Below are 13073 nucleotides of genomic sequence, written 5' to 3' on the forward strand. Positions count from 1 at the left end.
TCCTCATCATTGAGTCCAAGGGGTGTCAACACACCCCTTGCCAAAAATTATTGCGTAAATACGTAAAAAAACTTTTTATGTATATATACTATGTGTTGAACCTTTTAATTTCAGCAAACCGTCTTTGTGAGTGACATTGCCATATGTAGCGCAGTGAAGGAAGAATTTATAAGCCGGTTTTGTGTCTGCCAAGATCGATCCATTTGTTGTGGCAATTGATAGACCAACCTAGGCAAACTTAGCAGACATTAGGGATCCGGAAGAGTATTTTTAAACAGGAACATAATTGAACTGCTCCAATATTTTATTGAATGCTATATTAATTACATTAATTCTTGACCTGATTAGCTTCATTAAATCACCACCTGTCTTGGACAAATAGTCGTTCGGATATAGGGTGATGAAACAAATCAAAAAGACATGATGACTTCTTCAAACAGCTTCTAGATGATCATATGATCTGACCAAGTAAAATAAATTAGGAGGTAATGACATGCATTTAAGAGATCTATTCAAAGGAACCTTCTTAAAAATCAGATGAAAATAGAGTACTTGCTATTTGGCATCTATCCATAAATTGTAAGCTTTTGACTTTTGAGATATGTGTGTTTGTATTCTATGGACCAAAATGAGCAAATGTATCAATCCCCAGATTTGCCTCAGGCATTGACCTTACCCTTTGCTTGTCATCCGTGATTGCCCCATAACGAAACCTACTCAAGTTTACTACTGTCATAGTGTCACTTTGAATTGCTAGATACTTACAGGCTTCTCCATTCTTTTACTTTTGCAGAGATCAATGGCGAATCCCCTGCAGGTAGATTGCACAGCAATAGAAACCTGAAATTACACCTGAATGAGACTTCATTTCTTTGGTAACCACATTATATATCTGGCCCTCCCAGCCCAATTACAGAAGGTTAAACACTTCATTAGTCCTAGGAATATGTAAAAACAAAGGTTGAAAATTTTCAAACACCCAATTGATATCTGTCCTGGCCTCCTGGAAAGCTCCAATTAATGGACGTCCCAACACCCCTGGTAAGCAGGGATTTTGAAGTTTTTTGGGACCATACAATTTCTTTAAAAAATAAGTTTAAATGATCATTGTAAACTACTGAAACAATTCTGTTTCACCAGTCTTGAGGTCCAGAAAATTGTCTACTAACTCCAAACTTTATGCTTACCAACAAATCTGTGATTTTGATATAGGAAGTCTCACAAGCCCATTGCCCAGAATAACCCCTACATAACATCCTCAATAATCAGAAAGCAAGCAGAAAAAAAGATCATTAATAGGGGTAGAAAGACGATTGAAGAAAGAATCACAAACACAGAGGGAGTGCCTTGTGTGATCAAATTCAAGATTTCTTTACCATTGTAAAGGGTATCACTTGTTTTTCTTGTAATGATTACAGGATGTGCTGTAGGAAAATATCAATTTTCAGAAATTCAAAATATTGTCTTTAACTTAAAAAGAGTTGCACTTCAAATTATAATTTGGATAATTTGTAATATGCAAGTGCTTAATTACTACTAATTAAAAAAGGTGCACAACTTTATGAAATTATCATGTTATATCAATGAGAACATTTTTAGCACTTTCGAGAGAGAGAATAAGGTCAGACAAAAGCCACAACTGTCACTTAAAGAACTATGGTAACAAGCCTGCTGTATCCTCGAACATTGTTGTTTGCTGCCTAATATTTTCTTCTGTTGATTTTTATACATCGATAGTGTGAAAATAAGGTGCCGTTTGGCCAAAAATATCAAAAACAAATTCAGTTTTTTTTGTAATTTTTGAAGCTGGAGTTGGAGTTGTGTTTGGTCATAGTTTTTGAAATTATAGTTTTTGGTGAAATGTAGTTATAAAAAAGTGAATTTTAAAAAAAAATAAGTTTTTCTTGTTTCTGAAATTTCGGAATACAACTTCAAGTTGTATTCCGAATATTTATGGCCAAACGCCCAAAAGTAAAAAAAAAAGTGAAAAAAATTTCCAGAAAAAAGTGAATAATTTTTATGGCCAAACGGCTACTAAGTTTAGCCTCGCAGTGTTAAAAAATTAAGAATCAATTGTGGTTAACTTTTTATAGGAATTATTAATTGATAATCTAAAAATATGATATTTTTACAACGGAAAAGGGTCAAATATACCCCTGTACTATCAGAAAAGAGTTGAATATACCCCTCGTTATATTTTAGGTCTAAATATACCTTTTTCGTTATACTTTAGGTTCAAATATACCCCTCTATTATACTTTAGTCCATATATACCCCTCTTCCGTTAAAATTATCCATGGTGGATATGAAATATGACGTGGCAAGAATCGACAACTCGATGAGGTGGACACAACATAACATGCCACCTCACCACCCCAACCCATTTACCCCTCTTCCCCTTCTTCTTCCACCACTATCATTTCCTTCCCTCCATAGCTTTTGTTTCCATTAGCACCACCACACCACCATCAAGTCGTGATGCTACTGACTTCATTTTCTTCCCCATTTGAATTATCTCTTTTAATAATATAACTTATTTATCTTTTTCAATGGTTTCGATTATCTCAGGCGATTACTATCGGTAGATTTCGACGAGTTAAGCGGTGAATATTATTGTAAAGTATTTGTAACCAAAATGTTTGGGTGTGGAAACAATTGTTAATTGCCATTGGATTAATGAAAACTTTTGGGTTTTCATTTATTAGTTTTGCCGATTAGAATATTAACGTTTCAAATTCTACCAAATAAGTTTGGATTGGTTGGTTTTTTTAAATTCAATTTTGAACTAATGGTTTAGTTACTTCAAATTTGTAGGCAATTTAAAGTTAAATTTTGAATTAGGAGTGTTTTTTAAGCAATAATTAGGAGTGTTTTTTAAGGAGATATTGGTGTGGTAGTGCTAATGGAGACAAAGGTTGTGAGAGAAGGAGATGATAGCGGTGGAAGAAGAAGGGGAAGAGAGGGGTAAATGGTTTGGGTGGGCGAGGTGGCATGCCATGTGGTGTCCACCTCACCGAATTGTCAGTTGCCATGTTATATCTCATGTCCACGATAGATAATTTTAACGGAGGAGGGGTATATATGGACTAAAGTATAAATATATTTGAAGAATCAAAGTATAACGAAAAGTAAAGATATTAAGTTAGTTGAAAAATGTAATAGTTGCTCCTAAAAGATATGAGTAGGAATTTTACCATGTATATTTAACCCTTTTCTGATAATATAGAGGTATATTTGACCCTTTTCCAATTTTACAATGGTTTAAAAATCAATTGTAGCTTAATTCCAAATCTAGACTCTGATTCATTGATTCATGTCTGAAACCCTCAGTTTTCAGCAAAAATACAAATTGGTCTGACTCAAATTGCAGAACCTTGTGACTTTCTAAAATTTGATAAACCTTGTACCAAAAAGACAAAGCTGTGCCTGTAACTGTTGTCGACATTTTTCTTCTTTTCTTTTATCACCCTCTCCTGAATCCAATTGAATTTGTAACAGTTGGCCCTAACGACGAAGCATATTAAAATTTGACCACACCATATGATCCTTTTGGCTCACAAGAATGATTAGGCTTTGAAGAAAAACTTAAAGATTGAACATTATATTCTCTTTTATGCATATAGTCAAGACCAAAATAAATAATATTTACATGAATATAAATTAAAAAATTTATATGGATTAATAAGCACAAATATAAATATCAATATTAGAATAGAGCATAGATAAACTACATCTTCGATTACCGGATTCTCTTTAGAAACGAAATAAAAAAATCAAGGAGATTTTCACTTTTAAATAAATGTGTGTATATGTGTTTATAGATAATCCATTTACTAATCCCTTAGTCATAAAATATGTATTTAATATATATGTAGTTCATTTACTTTTTCATTACACAATACAAAATTAGATTTTTCTAATATTCTTAAATCAAATAAAAGAAATGAAGGGGAATGCAATTACATTTTCTATTCGATGAATTAACTTATTTTCCTACTTTTTTTTTTTTTTTTTTTTTTTTTTTTTTTTTTTTTTTTTTTAATTCTTAATCCCTTCAACTCATCCTTTAATAGGCATTCTTATTCAACAAAAAACATTATTTCCCTTCAATCATCTAATATTTTGTTCTTTTCTCTTTTTCCTATTCTTTTTTTTTTTCCTTCTTATTCATTTCCTTTTCTCCCTCCGCAGTGTTACTTCAAAAAGTAGAAATTTTACTTCCCCCTTCGTGCCTACACATCTCCATTTATTTCATCCCTAATTCTCTGCACTACTATTCAAAATCTTTCTTTCTTAGGACCCGTTTGGCCATGAGAATTATTTACTTTTTTCCGATTTTTTTTTTGCACTTTATTTGAAAATTAATGTTTGGTGATAAAAATTCAAATACAAATTTTAAATACAACTTAAAGTTTTATTTAAAATTTGGAGAACACTTAAAACCATGTTTTCACCTTTTTCAGTTTCGATATATTCAAACAACCAAATATTGTTTGCAAAAATTATAATCAAACACCATTTCAATTTCAAAAGTTCCAAATAACGTGAAAAATATTTTGTTTCTATGACCAAAGGCCTACTTAATCTTTCAACATTCACATCACCCATATTATGAATTGTAAAAATTGTATCTCTAAAACAAAAAAAAAAAAAAAAAAAAAATCTATCTAAGTACAACATAGCAAGAGATCCCAAAAAATAGAGGAGAAAGTCATAAAACCTATTGCGAAAAAAAGAAAGTTTCAAACCCGTTTTTATCTGCACTCGCGTCAAGTATTTTTCTCCGCTCCTTCGATTCTTGACAAGAAAAATCTTTTAAAAAGAACGTCACAATTATGACCTGTCTGTTTTGTTTTCCGGATTACTTCTTTCACTCTTCATTTTCCTTCGGTAACAGAGAAACCACCTATTTATTTTTGCCATCAATTTCAAAGCTCTTCAGATGAGCAGACTAATTAAAGAAAAGAAATAAATCAAAATTGTTAAAGACTTCGGCAAGATAAGAAGGCAATAGTAAATAAACAAAAAATGAGAATTCTGAGGTAAAAGAGTTGACACCTTATTTTTCTTGCTTGTCTCTTTTCCTTCTGCTGTGAAGAAATGTTTAACTCAAATTAACATTCGTTGTTCTTTAACCGAGTCGACTAATCAAAGAGAAAATAATCAAAATTGTTAAGAAGTTTTTGGGCAAGATGAGAGGAAAAATAAGATTAAAGATAAAACTAAATGAGTATTCTAATTTAAAGGAAATAACCTATTATTTTCCTACACGACTCTTTCTTCTTATGTTGCAGAGAAGTTGTGTAAAACAACCATGGTTAATAATTTAAAAGATCAAATAAAATGAAGAACATAGTAAGATGAACAACCTGAGCATTAGCACATATTAATATATACTAATTGTTTGATTTGTTATAGGGGAGGGGAAGAGGTAGGAGTGATAGAGTAGGTAGGAGAAATTTGTAATGACATTTACTTTTATCATAACCGACGCAATCATCATTTTTTATCATAACGGACATTTACTTTGTAACGACAGTACGTAGGAGAAGTTTGGACAATTACTAAAGATGTCTTTTGGCACCTCATAATAAATCAGTTAATGGGAGAAAAAAAAGTTTTGTGAAATAAAAATTAATAATTAAATGTCTAAAAGAAAAAGAAAAAAGATAAATACTATAATTCATCATAATAAATCAGTTAATGGGGGGAAAAATAGGAGTGAAATATGTGTCAAAAAGAAAAGGAGAAAAAAAGTCTTTATGTGTCGCATTTTCTGTATATATATATATATATATATATATAGATTTAATACAATGTAATTACAATAATTATAAGGGAAGTAATGACAAATAATGCTATTAAATGGTGAGTGAGTCTTTATTATATGTGGGCGGTGAACCTTTAGTATTTTATTTTATTTAGTAAAATAGAGAATGAAGAGAAAAAATGTCAAAAAATTGAGAAAAAAGATAAATGCTAATGGAGGCCATAGAGAGGTGTCACATTACCTTATTTATGCCTAACTTTATATTATATATAGATTGGATCTCTTTTGTTAAAACATTATATTGTGCATAGATGAAATTATTTGTTTATTGGTTATCGAATTCCATTTACATTTTACTCAAGAAAACTTCCTACACAATGGTAAAAAGAGATTAAAAAAATCTTTTAGATTCTGAATTTGGTTTCCATTTGTGACATTTTAACTTTTTCTTTTTTGAATTTCCTCTGTCCAAGATTTACCTATACCATATATATAAAATGGATATTTAACAAGTAGGAACTGAAGCATTAGATCTCACAGCCACTTTAATGATTGAGAACATGTTCCAACCAATTGTTACTTAGTTGTTAGCATTAAATATTTAATATGGGAATTCTTTAATTTGGCAATGAACAGAACAGAAATTCTAGGAAGCCCACAAGAACATGATTTTGAATTCTTGGCACTAGCAATTGAACATGCATGTGCCTTATAAGTGCCTTATAATTGATGCTTGATCAAACTTGGGGTTTTGTGATGCCAAGTATAACAATTTCTTATCTTTACATCTTGTCGGGGAACAACTTTTAAGTGCAAACTCAAAGTAAAACCTTTATTAATATCCGCTGACTACATGCATTAAGTATTGCATCCAAGAACACAAATAAAGTACCCACTTTTTGCATTTTGCCTACCTATACAAGGCTGCTAGAATTTCTTCCTCGACTTTTGAGTCTAACTTGTTTTTAGTATGGCTTTGAAAGGGATGTTGAAAATTCATTTTTTTTCATTACAAGTGTACTTTTACTATTTGGAGAGCCAAATAGTGTTATCTTAGAAAGATTCTCTTCAATATCTTTTACTGGTGATGAAAGAACATCGATGCCCCTTGAAAATAAAATAATTATCCCCTCATACGTTCTTTACTTTTATACCCCTAAAGCTATTTAACCAAAATGTCTCCAAAATTGTGATACCAACATGGTATTACTCTGCCTTTTATATACCATAATGATATAACAAAGGACTTTTTTCATTTCTTCAAAAACACTTATCAGCCCTCTCTATAAAGCTTATATGGTATATATAATATACTGACATGGTATCATAGAGAATCATTTCATTTATTCAAAAAACACGCTCTCTTTTAAAAAAAAAATCCTCTATGATATCATCATCTTGTATACATATAGTCAGTGGCGGAGCCAGAATTTCTGCTGAGGGGGTTCAAAATATAAAAAAGTAAACATACGAAGAAGTCTAAGGGGTTCAACATTTACTATATATACATACAGAATAATTTTAACCTTGTAAAAATAATATTTTTTCCGCCGAGGGGTTTCAGATGAACACCCTCAGCTCTATGTGGCTCCGCCACTGCATATAGGGAGATGATATAATGGAGGATTGCTTCAATACTTCAATGAGACACTTTCCCTCGATTTGGCCAATCATCATGATATATTCCATATCGATATGGTATCATGGAGGGCTTCTTTCGATCTTTTCCATGAAACACTCTTTTAGTCCTCCATGATACCATCATGGTACATAAATATATTGAGATAGTATCATGGACGAAGGGTTTTGTGCGAGAGGGTACTCGGGTAAATATTTTCAGCTGGCTGGGTAAAAACGAATTAATTATGGACGGATAAATATTTTACTTTTTTAGAGGTATTTTGTGTTGTTTTCTCTTTATTTTTCTTACCATTCTTAAGAATTTTCGTATTATGAAAGTTGAACCACTTTCAGCCGACCTTTCTCCGTAATTACCACCTTTAGTGACGGAGCCAATATTTTCACGATAATGAATCAAAATATAAAAAAAATAACTACATAAAGAATTCATGGGATTCAACCTATATATTTTTCACCATCTAAACAGTGTAGTTTTCAAAGTTGTGTCAATCGACACCCTTTTAGATAGTGTGACTCCGCCACTGAATACTGTTCACCTTATAATTACTACCAAGATAGAAACTGATTGTTTCACTTCATAAATTTATAACTCTTTTTTTTTTTTTTTTTCTTGCTTTAAGTACTTGACAGTTGACAATCCATATTTACTGATTTGACCAATCAAGATGTCGTCTAGGAAGACCCCAAAGGGGTTAAAATTCCTCTACTAAATATTAATCTCTATATTTTCAACTCAAAACCTCTCATCAAAGATGCCTAATTTGCTGGTACATCGTGATGAAAAGATGCCTAATTTGCTGTCTTCGAGACTTCACTTAATTTGTTAATGTGGATCCAATCTTTCCTTTTTATCATTTTTAAAATCAGGAATTCCCAGTTGCATGTGAAAGGGGGGTCACAGGGGCTTAGTCCTTCTCACTTCACAATATATTTTGTCCACTCTCACTGACAATTCACAAGCCTTTTGATAACTCTCTCCTTTCTCTTTCTCCTTTTCTTTTCCCTCCCAACTTTTTTTCCATTTTGGAGAAGAAGAGAAAGCAGAAAAAAGTTCACTTTCTTTTCAAGAAAAACAAAAAGAAACAACACAATGAGGGAGAAGAGCATTGTTCATTATTCTACCATTCTCACTATTATTCTTGTGTGTGTTAGTACTTTACAAAGTGTATATGGTGGCAACCCTTATCGGTACTACACCTGGAAAATCACTTATGGAAATATTTACCCTCTCGGTGTCAAACAACAGGTATATGTATAGTTCTTCATAATCTTGAAGTTTCTTGGATTTTCACTAAGTTGATTTAACTAACACTCTGTTTATGTAATGGTTGTGGCAGGGGATCTTGATAAATGGGCAGTTTCCAGGTCCACAGATTGACTGTGTAACCAATGACAATTTGATTATCAGTGTCTACAACTACTTGAATGAGCCTTTTCTCATTTCTTGGTAAGATTTTAATCAAAGTGTATTCTTTTTTCCTTTTTTCTTTCTCATTCCCTGTTAATGTTATTCAGATTAAAAAAAGAAAAAAAAAAAAAGAAAAAGAAAAGGGTACGATCTTTTGGCTGTTATGCAATGGAATTGACATTTTTTAATAGAAAGAACTACTTTTTGATGCAGATATATTTGATATTTTGCCTCCTAGTATACGTTCATGAACAGTGAAATGTCTATGATAAAATCATTTTGTCTCATTTCTTCTTTTACTTACTAACGATTTTATTTCTGCCATTCCTAATATAGCTGTATAATAATATAGTAAAGTGCACATCTTTGTAGCAAAAAAAAAAAAAAAAAATGCAACTTTTTTAAAAAGCTAAACGGTGTCCTTGTAATGAAAGATATGGGTAAGGAGGGGTGTGGTTGGTGCACCACTAGAAAGGAGAAAGAAAAGTATTAAGTAGGAATCAAGGAGTCCTTGGTTCTTTAGGTAAATAGCTCAGCATTCAATTAAGTGTACTATTTAATTTTTTTGTATTATGGGTATTAAGTGCGAACCTGTTATATTAGATCAAAATTCTAGGAAATATGTGAGTTCGCGTACATATTAGTATTATTTTCATAGTAAATCCGGATCTGGATTAGTTATGATTATGAAGAAAGATGGGTAGGGATTTGTCAACAGAAAGTAATGTGCTTTTGGTCTAGTTTACAACCAAGATATGAGCTGTAGGCATTAGACTTGTCTAATCATTTTGAATGCTGGTCCACATGAGTAGGTCCTAGTCCTGTTATCTCCTTTTATTTTTACCGCTGTAGTTTTTTACTTCTCAAACTTACCATTCATGTCTTCTCTTGCAACTTAATGCGCAGGATACTTTACTGTGAGACATGGAATTAATATGGTATGGGGTTACAAATTTTTGGTAAATCAAAGAAACCCACTGCCCACGTGCTAGATCTCTAGATCTCTGACATGAACTATTACTATATTTTATATGTGGAATACAATGAGGCACACTCCTAGAAAACAGAGAGAAAGTGGCATGTTTTTCTGTAGGGCCAAAATGATGGAGCACTATTTTATTAGCAATATGAAGGGTGAATAATGAAGGCTACTGGAGTCTAATCCCACCAAATTGTACTAAGTGAATCTTTCAAGGATAAGTTGTAGACCTTAAAACAGTATTAGTAATAACTAAAAAGTCCTTTTTTGATATTTTAAACCGTTTGATGAGGTTGTTCATGTCATTCAATATAGTATCAAAGCAGGTAGAGATTTTAGGTGCGAGTTTCACCGATAACCGCCGGTAAAAGATTGACACATACTTGGTTGAAGGAAAAAAGAAACATGCCTGCAATAGTTTAAACTTTTAGATAATGTAAACACAATTCAATCTGATATAATTTCGTGCATAGGTGACCATGCATACACATTGAATTGGGGAGGAAGTAGAAGCAATTCAACGAAAAATCAAAGTTTTTATCACAGAAATAGCTGAATTAATAAAATATAAGCAGATAGATTTCATCTTAGCTCTTTTCATTTACTCTATACTTCTTGCAGCATAGGTTAGTCTTGTTGTATACCATCAATTAAATTGGTCTAACAAATTAAAACGGTTTATGCTAATAGCATCTCTTAATCACATAACAACCTCTTACTAAAGTATTAGTTAGCAGTAATTTAATGAGTTTATTGGTATAGACTAACTAAAGAATTATTCAGCTGGCAATATTTTTTGCTTCCTGACAATTCAAATTTGCTGAAAATTGTTTCAGGAATGGTATACAACAAAGGAGAAACTCATGGCAAGATGGAACTTTTGGTACAACTTGTCCAATTCCACCTGGGAAAAGCTTCACTTACACTCTCCAAGCAAAAGACCAGATAGGTAGTTTTTTCTACTTCCCATCACTTGGAATGCAGAAAGCAGCAGGGGGATATGGTGCCATCAGAGTTTATAGCCGTCCTCGAATTCCAGTACCTTTTGCTCAACCTGCTCATGACTTTACTGTACTAGCTGGAGACTTGTACAAGAGAAGTCACAGGGTGAGTGCCATCTGTTTGGATCAATTATCATTTTTTTGTTATCTTTACAATTTTTTACGGAATGATCTTGGTGCTAAATTTACGCGGGGGTTTGATTCTTGCAGCAACTGAAGTACATTTTAGATAGTGGTCATAATCTTCCATTACCTGATGGTCTTATTATCAATGGTCGCGGATGGAATGGATACACATTTACAGTTGATCAAGGTAAATTGCTTACTTGTCTGATTACAATAATATTGTTTTCTCTGTGCCTTAGTTCTCCACTCAATGTGCAGGTAAGACATATAGGTTCAGGATATCTAATGTGGGGATTGCAACATCTATAAATTTCAGAATTCAAGGGCACACGATGAAACTAGTTGAAGTTGAGGGATCACATACACTCCAAACAACCTACACTTCACTTGACATCCATCTAGGACAGTCTTATTCAGTTTTAGTGACAGCTAATCAGGCTCCAAAGGACTACTATGTCGTGGTCTCTTCACGCTTCACCAGACGAGTGCTAACCACCACAGCTGTTCTTCACTACAGCAACTCATGGACAAAAGTCTCTGGACCTCTCCCTGGTGGGCCTACTACTCAAATTACTTGGTCAATTTACCAGGCCAAATCTATTCGGTAGTAGCATCGTCTTTTGTCTAATTCGCTTTATTTATCACAAAAATGAAAAGATAAGTCATTACTTCAGAAGGTTATTTACCTATTCTGAAACTGAAAACTCTTCATTTGTTGATTGTTAAATCAGATGGAATCTAACTGCAAGCGGACCAAGGCCTAATCCTCAAGGTTCCTATCATTATGGGTTGATCAAGCCTACGCGCACGATCATGCTTGCCAATTCTGCTCCATATATAAACGGCAAACAGAGATATGCTGTCAACAGTGTCTCATATGTTGATCCAGACACCCCATTAAAGCTGGCTGATCACTTCAACATTGGAGGAGTGTTCAACCTTGGTAGCATTTCTGACCAGCCCTACAACGGAAATGCGTATATTGGAACCCCTGTTATGGCTGCTAACTTCAGATCTTACGTTGAGATCATTTTCCAAAACTGGGAGAATAGTGTCCAGTCATGGCATATAGATGGCTATTCTTTCTTTGTTGTTGGGTAAATCATCTGTTACTTCATCAAAAAAGCTGATTTACACATTTAGTCCTCTTGATTATTAATTTATCTTTGTGAACGAACAGCATGAGTGGTGGACAATGGACTCCAGCAAGTAGATTGCACTACAACTTAAGGGACACGGTTGCACGTTGCACCACTCAGGTCTGTCAAAACTTCTAGTATAATAGTGCACATGATCTCAACTTTGTTCAATGCTAGAGCATCCTTAAACTTATGTTTCCAACGTATTTGTTTGATGTAATTTAGGTGTATCCCAAGTCATGGACTGCAATATACATGGCATTGGATAATGTAGGAATGTGGAACATAAGGTCTGAGGATTGGTCAAGGAGGTACTTGGGTCAGCAATTCTACTTAAGAGTTTACTCCCCAGCAAATTCTTGGAGAGATGAACTTCCAATACCAAAGAATGCTCTTCTTTGTGGTAAAGCTAGACATCACCACACTAGGCCTCTTTGAAACAGTAATAGTTCTTAGTTTTCTGTCACGACAGGGTGACCGGGAAAGATTTAATCTGGGAAGAGTTAAGATGCTGAGATTGAGCTATGATTTAGAGTCTCTTCTTTTCTTTCTATATGATGTGTATCCTGCTTTCTATTGTTGGAATTGATGGAATGTATCATTTCACTACATTTCATTTTTTGTTCAAACTTTTGGTTGGATGCCAAATAGATAAGCAGGGAATAACTTCTTTATTTCAAGGCAAAAGTATCTTTATTTAGAGGTTCTTTCATTTATCACATTGTTCCTCGAGAAATGACTATGAACAAGTCTTGTGGTGGAGCCAAACTAATTCGGGTTAGCTTGCATAATTCTTAATTTATCGAGTACCTGCAACCTGCCATCATCACAATTTATCTGGTGACTTTGTCTATAAAAACTTAGACTGAAAAGGAAATCACCAAAGCCCCAAATTTATGTAGCCTTTTCACCACACGAGTCATTAACCGAAATGTTGAAGTCTTTGAGTTAGCAGGAGTTACTATACTAAGTTTATCATTATGCATTACGGAATCCATGGATGAGGACT

At 33.2% G+C, this 13073-nt stretch overlaps 1 protein-coding gene and 1 long non-coding RNA gene across 2 annotated transcripts; one reads left to right on the forward strand and one right to left on the reverse strand.

Moving 5' to 3' along the window:
* Positions 1-283: 283 nt before the first annotated feature.
* Positions 284-5421, reverse strand: LOC132046352 (uncharacterized). Its single transcript, XR_009412691.1, has 4 exons — positions 5059-5421; positions 4749-4906; positions 1188-1245; positions 284-840 (listed from the first exon to the last, which is right to left on the reverse strand). It is a non-coding gene; the product is annotated as an uncharacterized LOC132046352 (long non-coding RNA).
* A 2876-nt stretch (positions 5422-8297) lies between these two features.
* On the forward strand, positions 8298-12751 carry LOC132046353 (L-ascorbate oxidase homolog). The gene is made up of 8 exons (XM_059436954.1): positions 8298-8657; positions 8749-8858; positions 10635-10905; positions 11010-11112; positions 11184-11529; positions 11657-12022; positions 12106-12184; positions 12290-12751. The coding sequence occupies exons 1-8, from the start codon at positions 8502-8504 to the stop codon at positions 12500-12502; spliced, it is 1644 nt and encodes a 547-aa protein (XP_059292937.1). The 5' UTR covers positions 8298-8501; the 3' UTR covers positions 12503-12751.
* The last annotated feature ends 322 nt before the right edge of the window (positions 12752-13073 follow it).

Source organism: Lycium ferocissimum, chromosome 2 (assembly GCF_029784015.1).
Source record: "Lycium ferocissimum isolate CSIRO_LF1 chromosome 2, AGI_CSIRO_Lferr_CH_V1, whole genome shotgun sequence".
Lineage (NCBI taxonomy): Eukaryota > Viridiplantae > Streptophyta > Magnoliopsida > Solanales > Solanaceae > Lycium > Lycium ferocissimum.

Bases quoted from the DNA above. Each gene is read 5' to 3' on its own strand.
- LOC132046353 (XM_059436954.1), top strand. From the start codon at position 8,502: ATGAGGGAGAAGAGCATTGTTCATTATTCTACCATTCTCACTATTATT. The intron at 11,113-11,183 runs GTAAATTGCTTA...CTCAATGTGCAG, and splicing joins CACATTTACAGTTGATCAAG to GTAAGACATATAGGTTCAGG. The intron at 12,185-12,289 runs GTCTGTCAAAAC...GATGTAATTTAG, and splicing joins TTGCACGTTGCACCACTCAG to GTGTATCCCAAGTCATGGAC.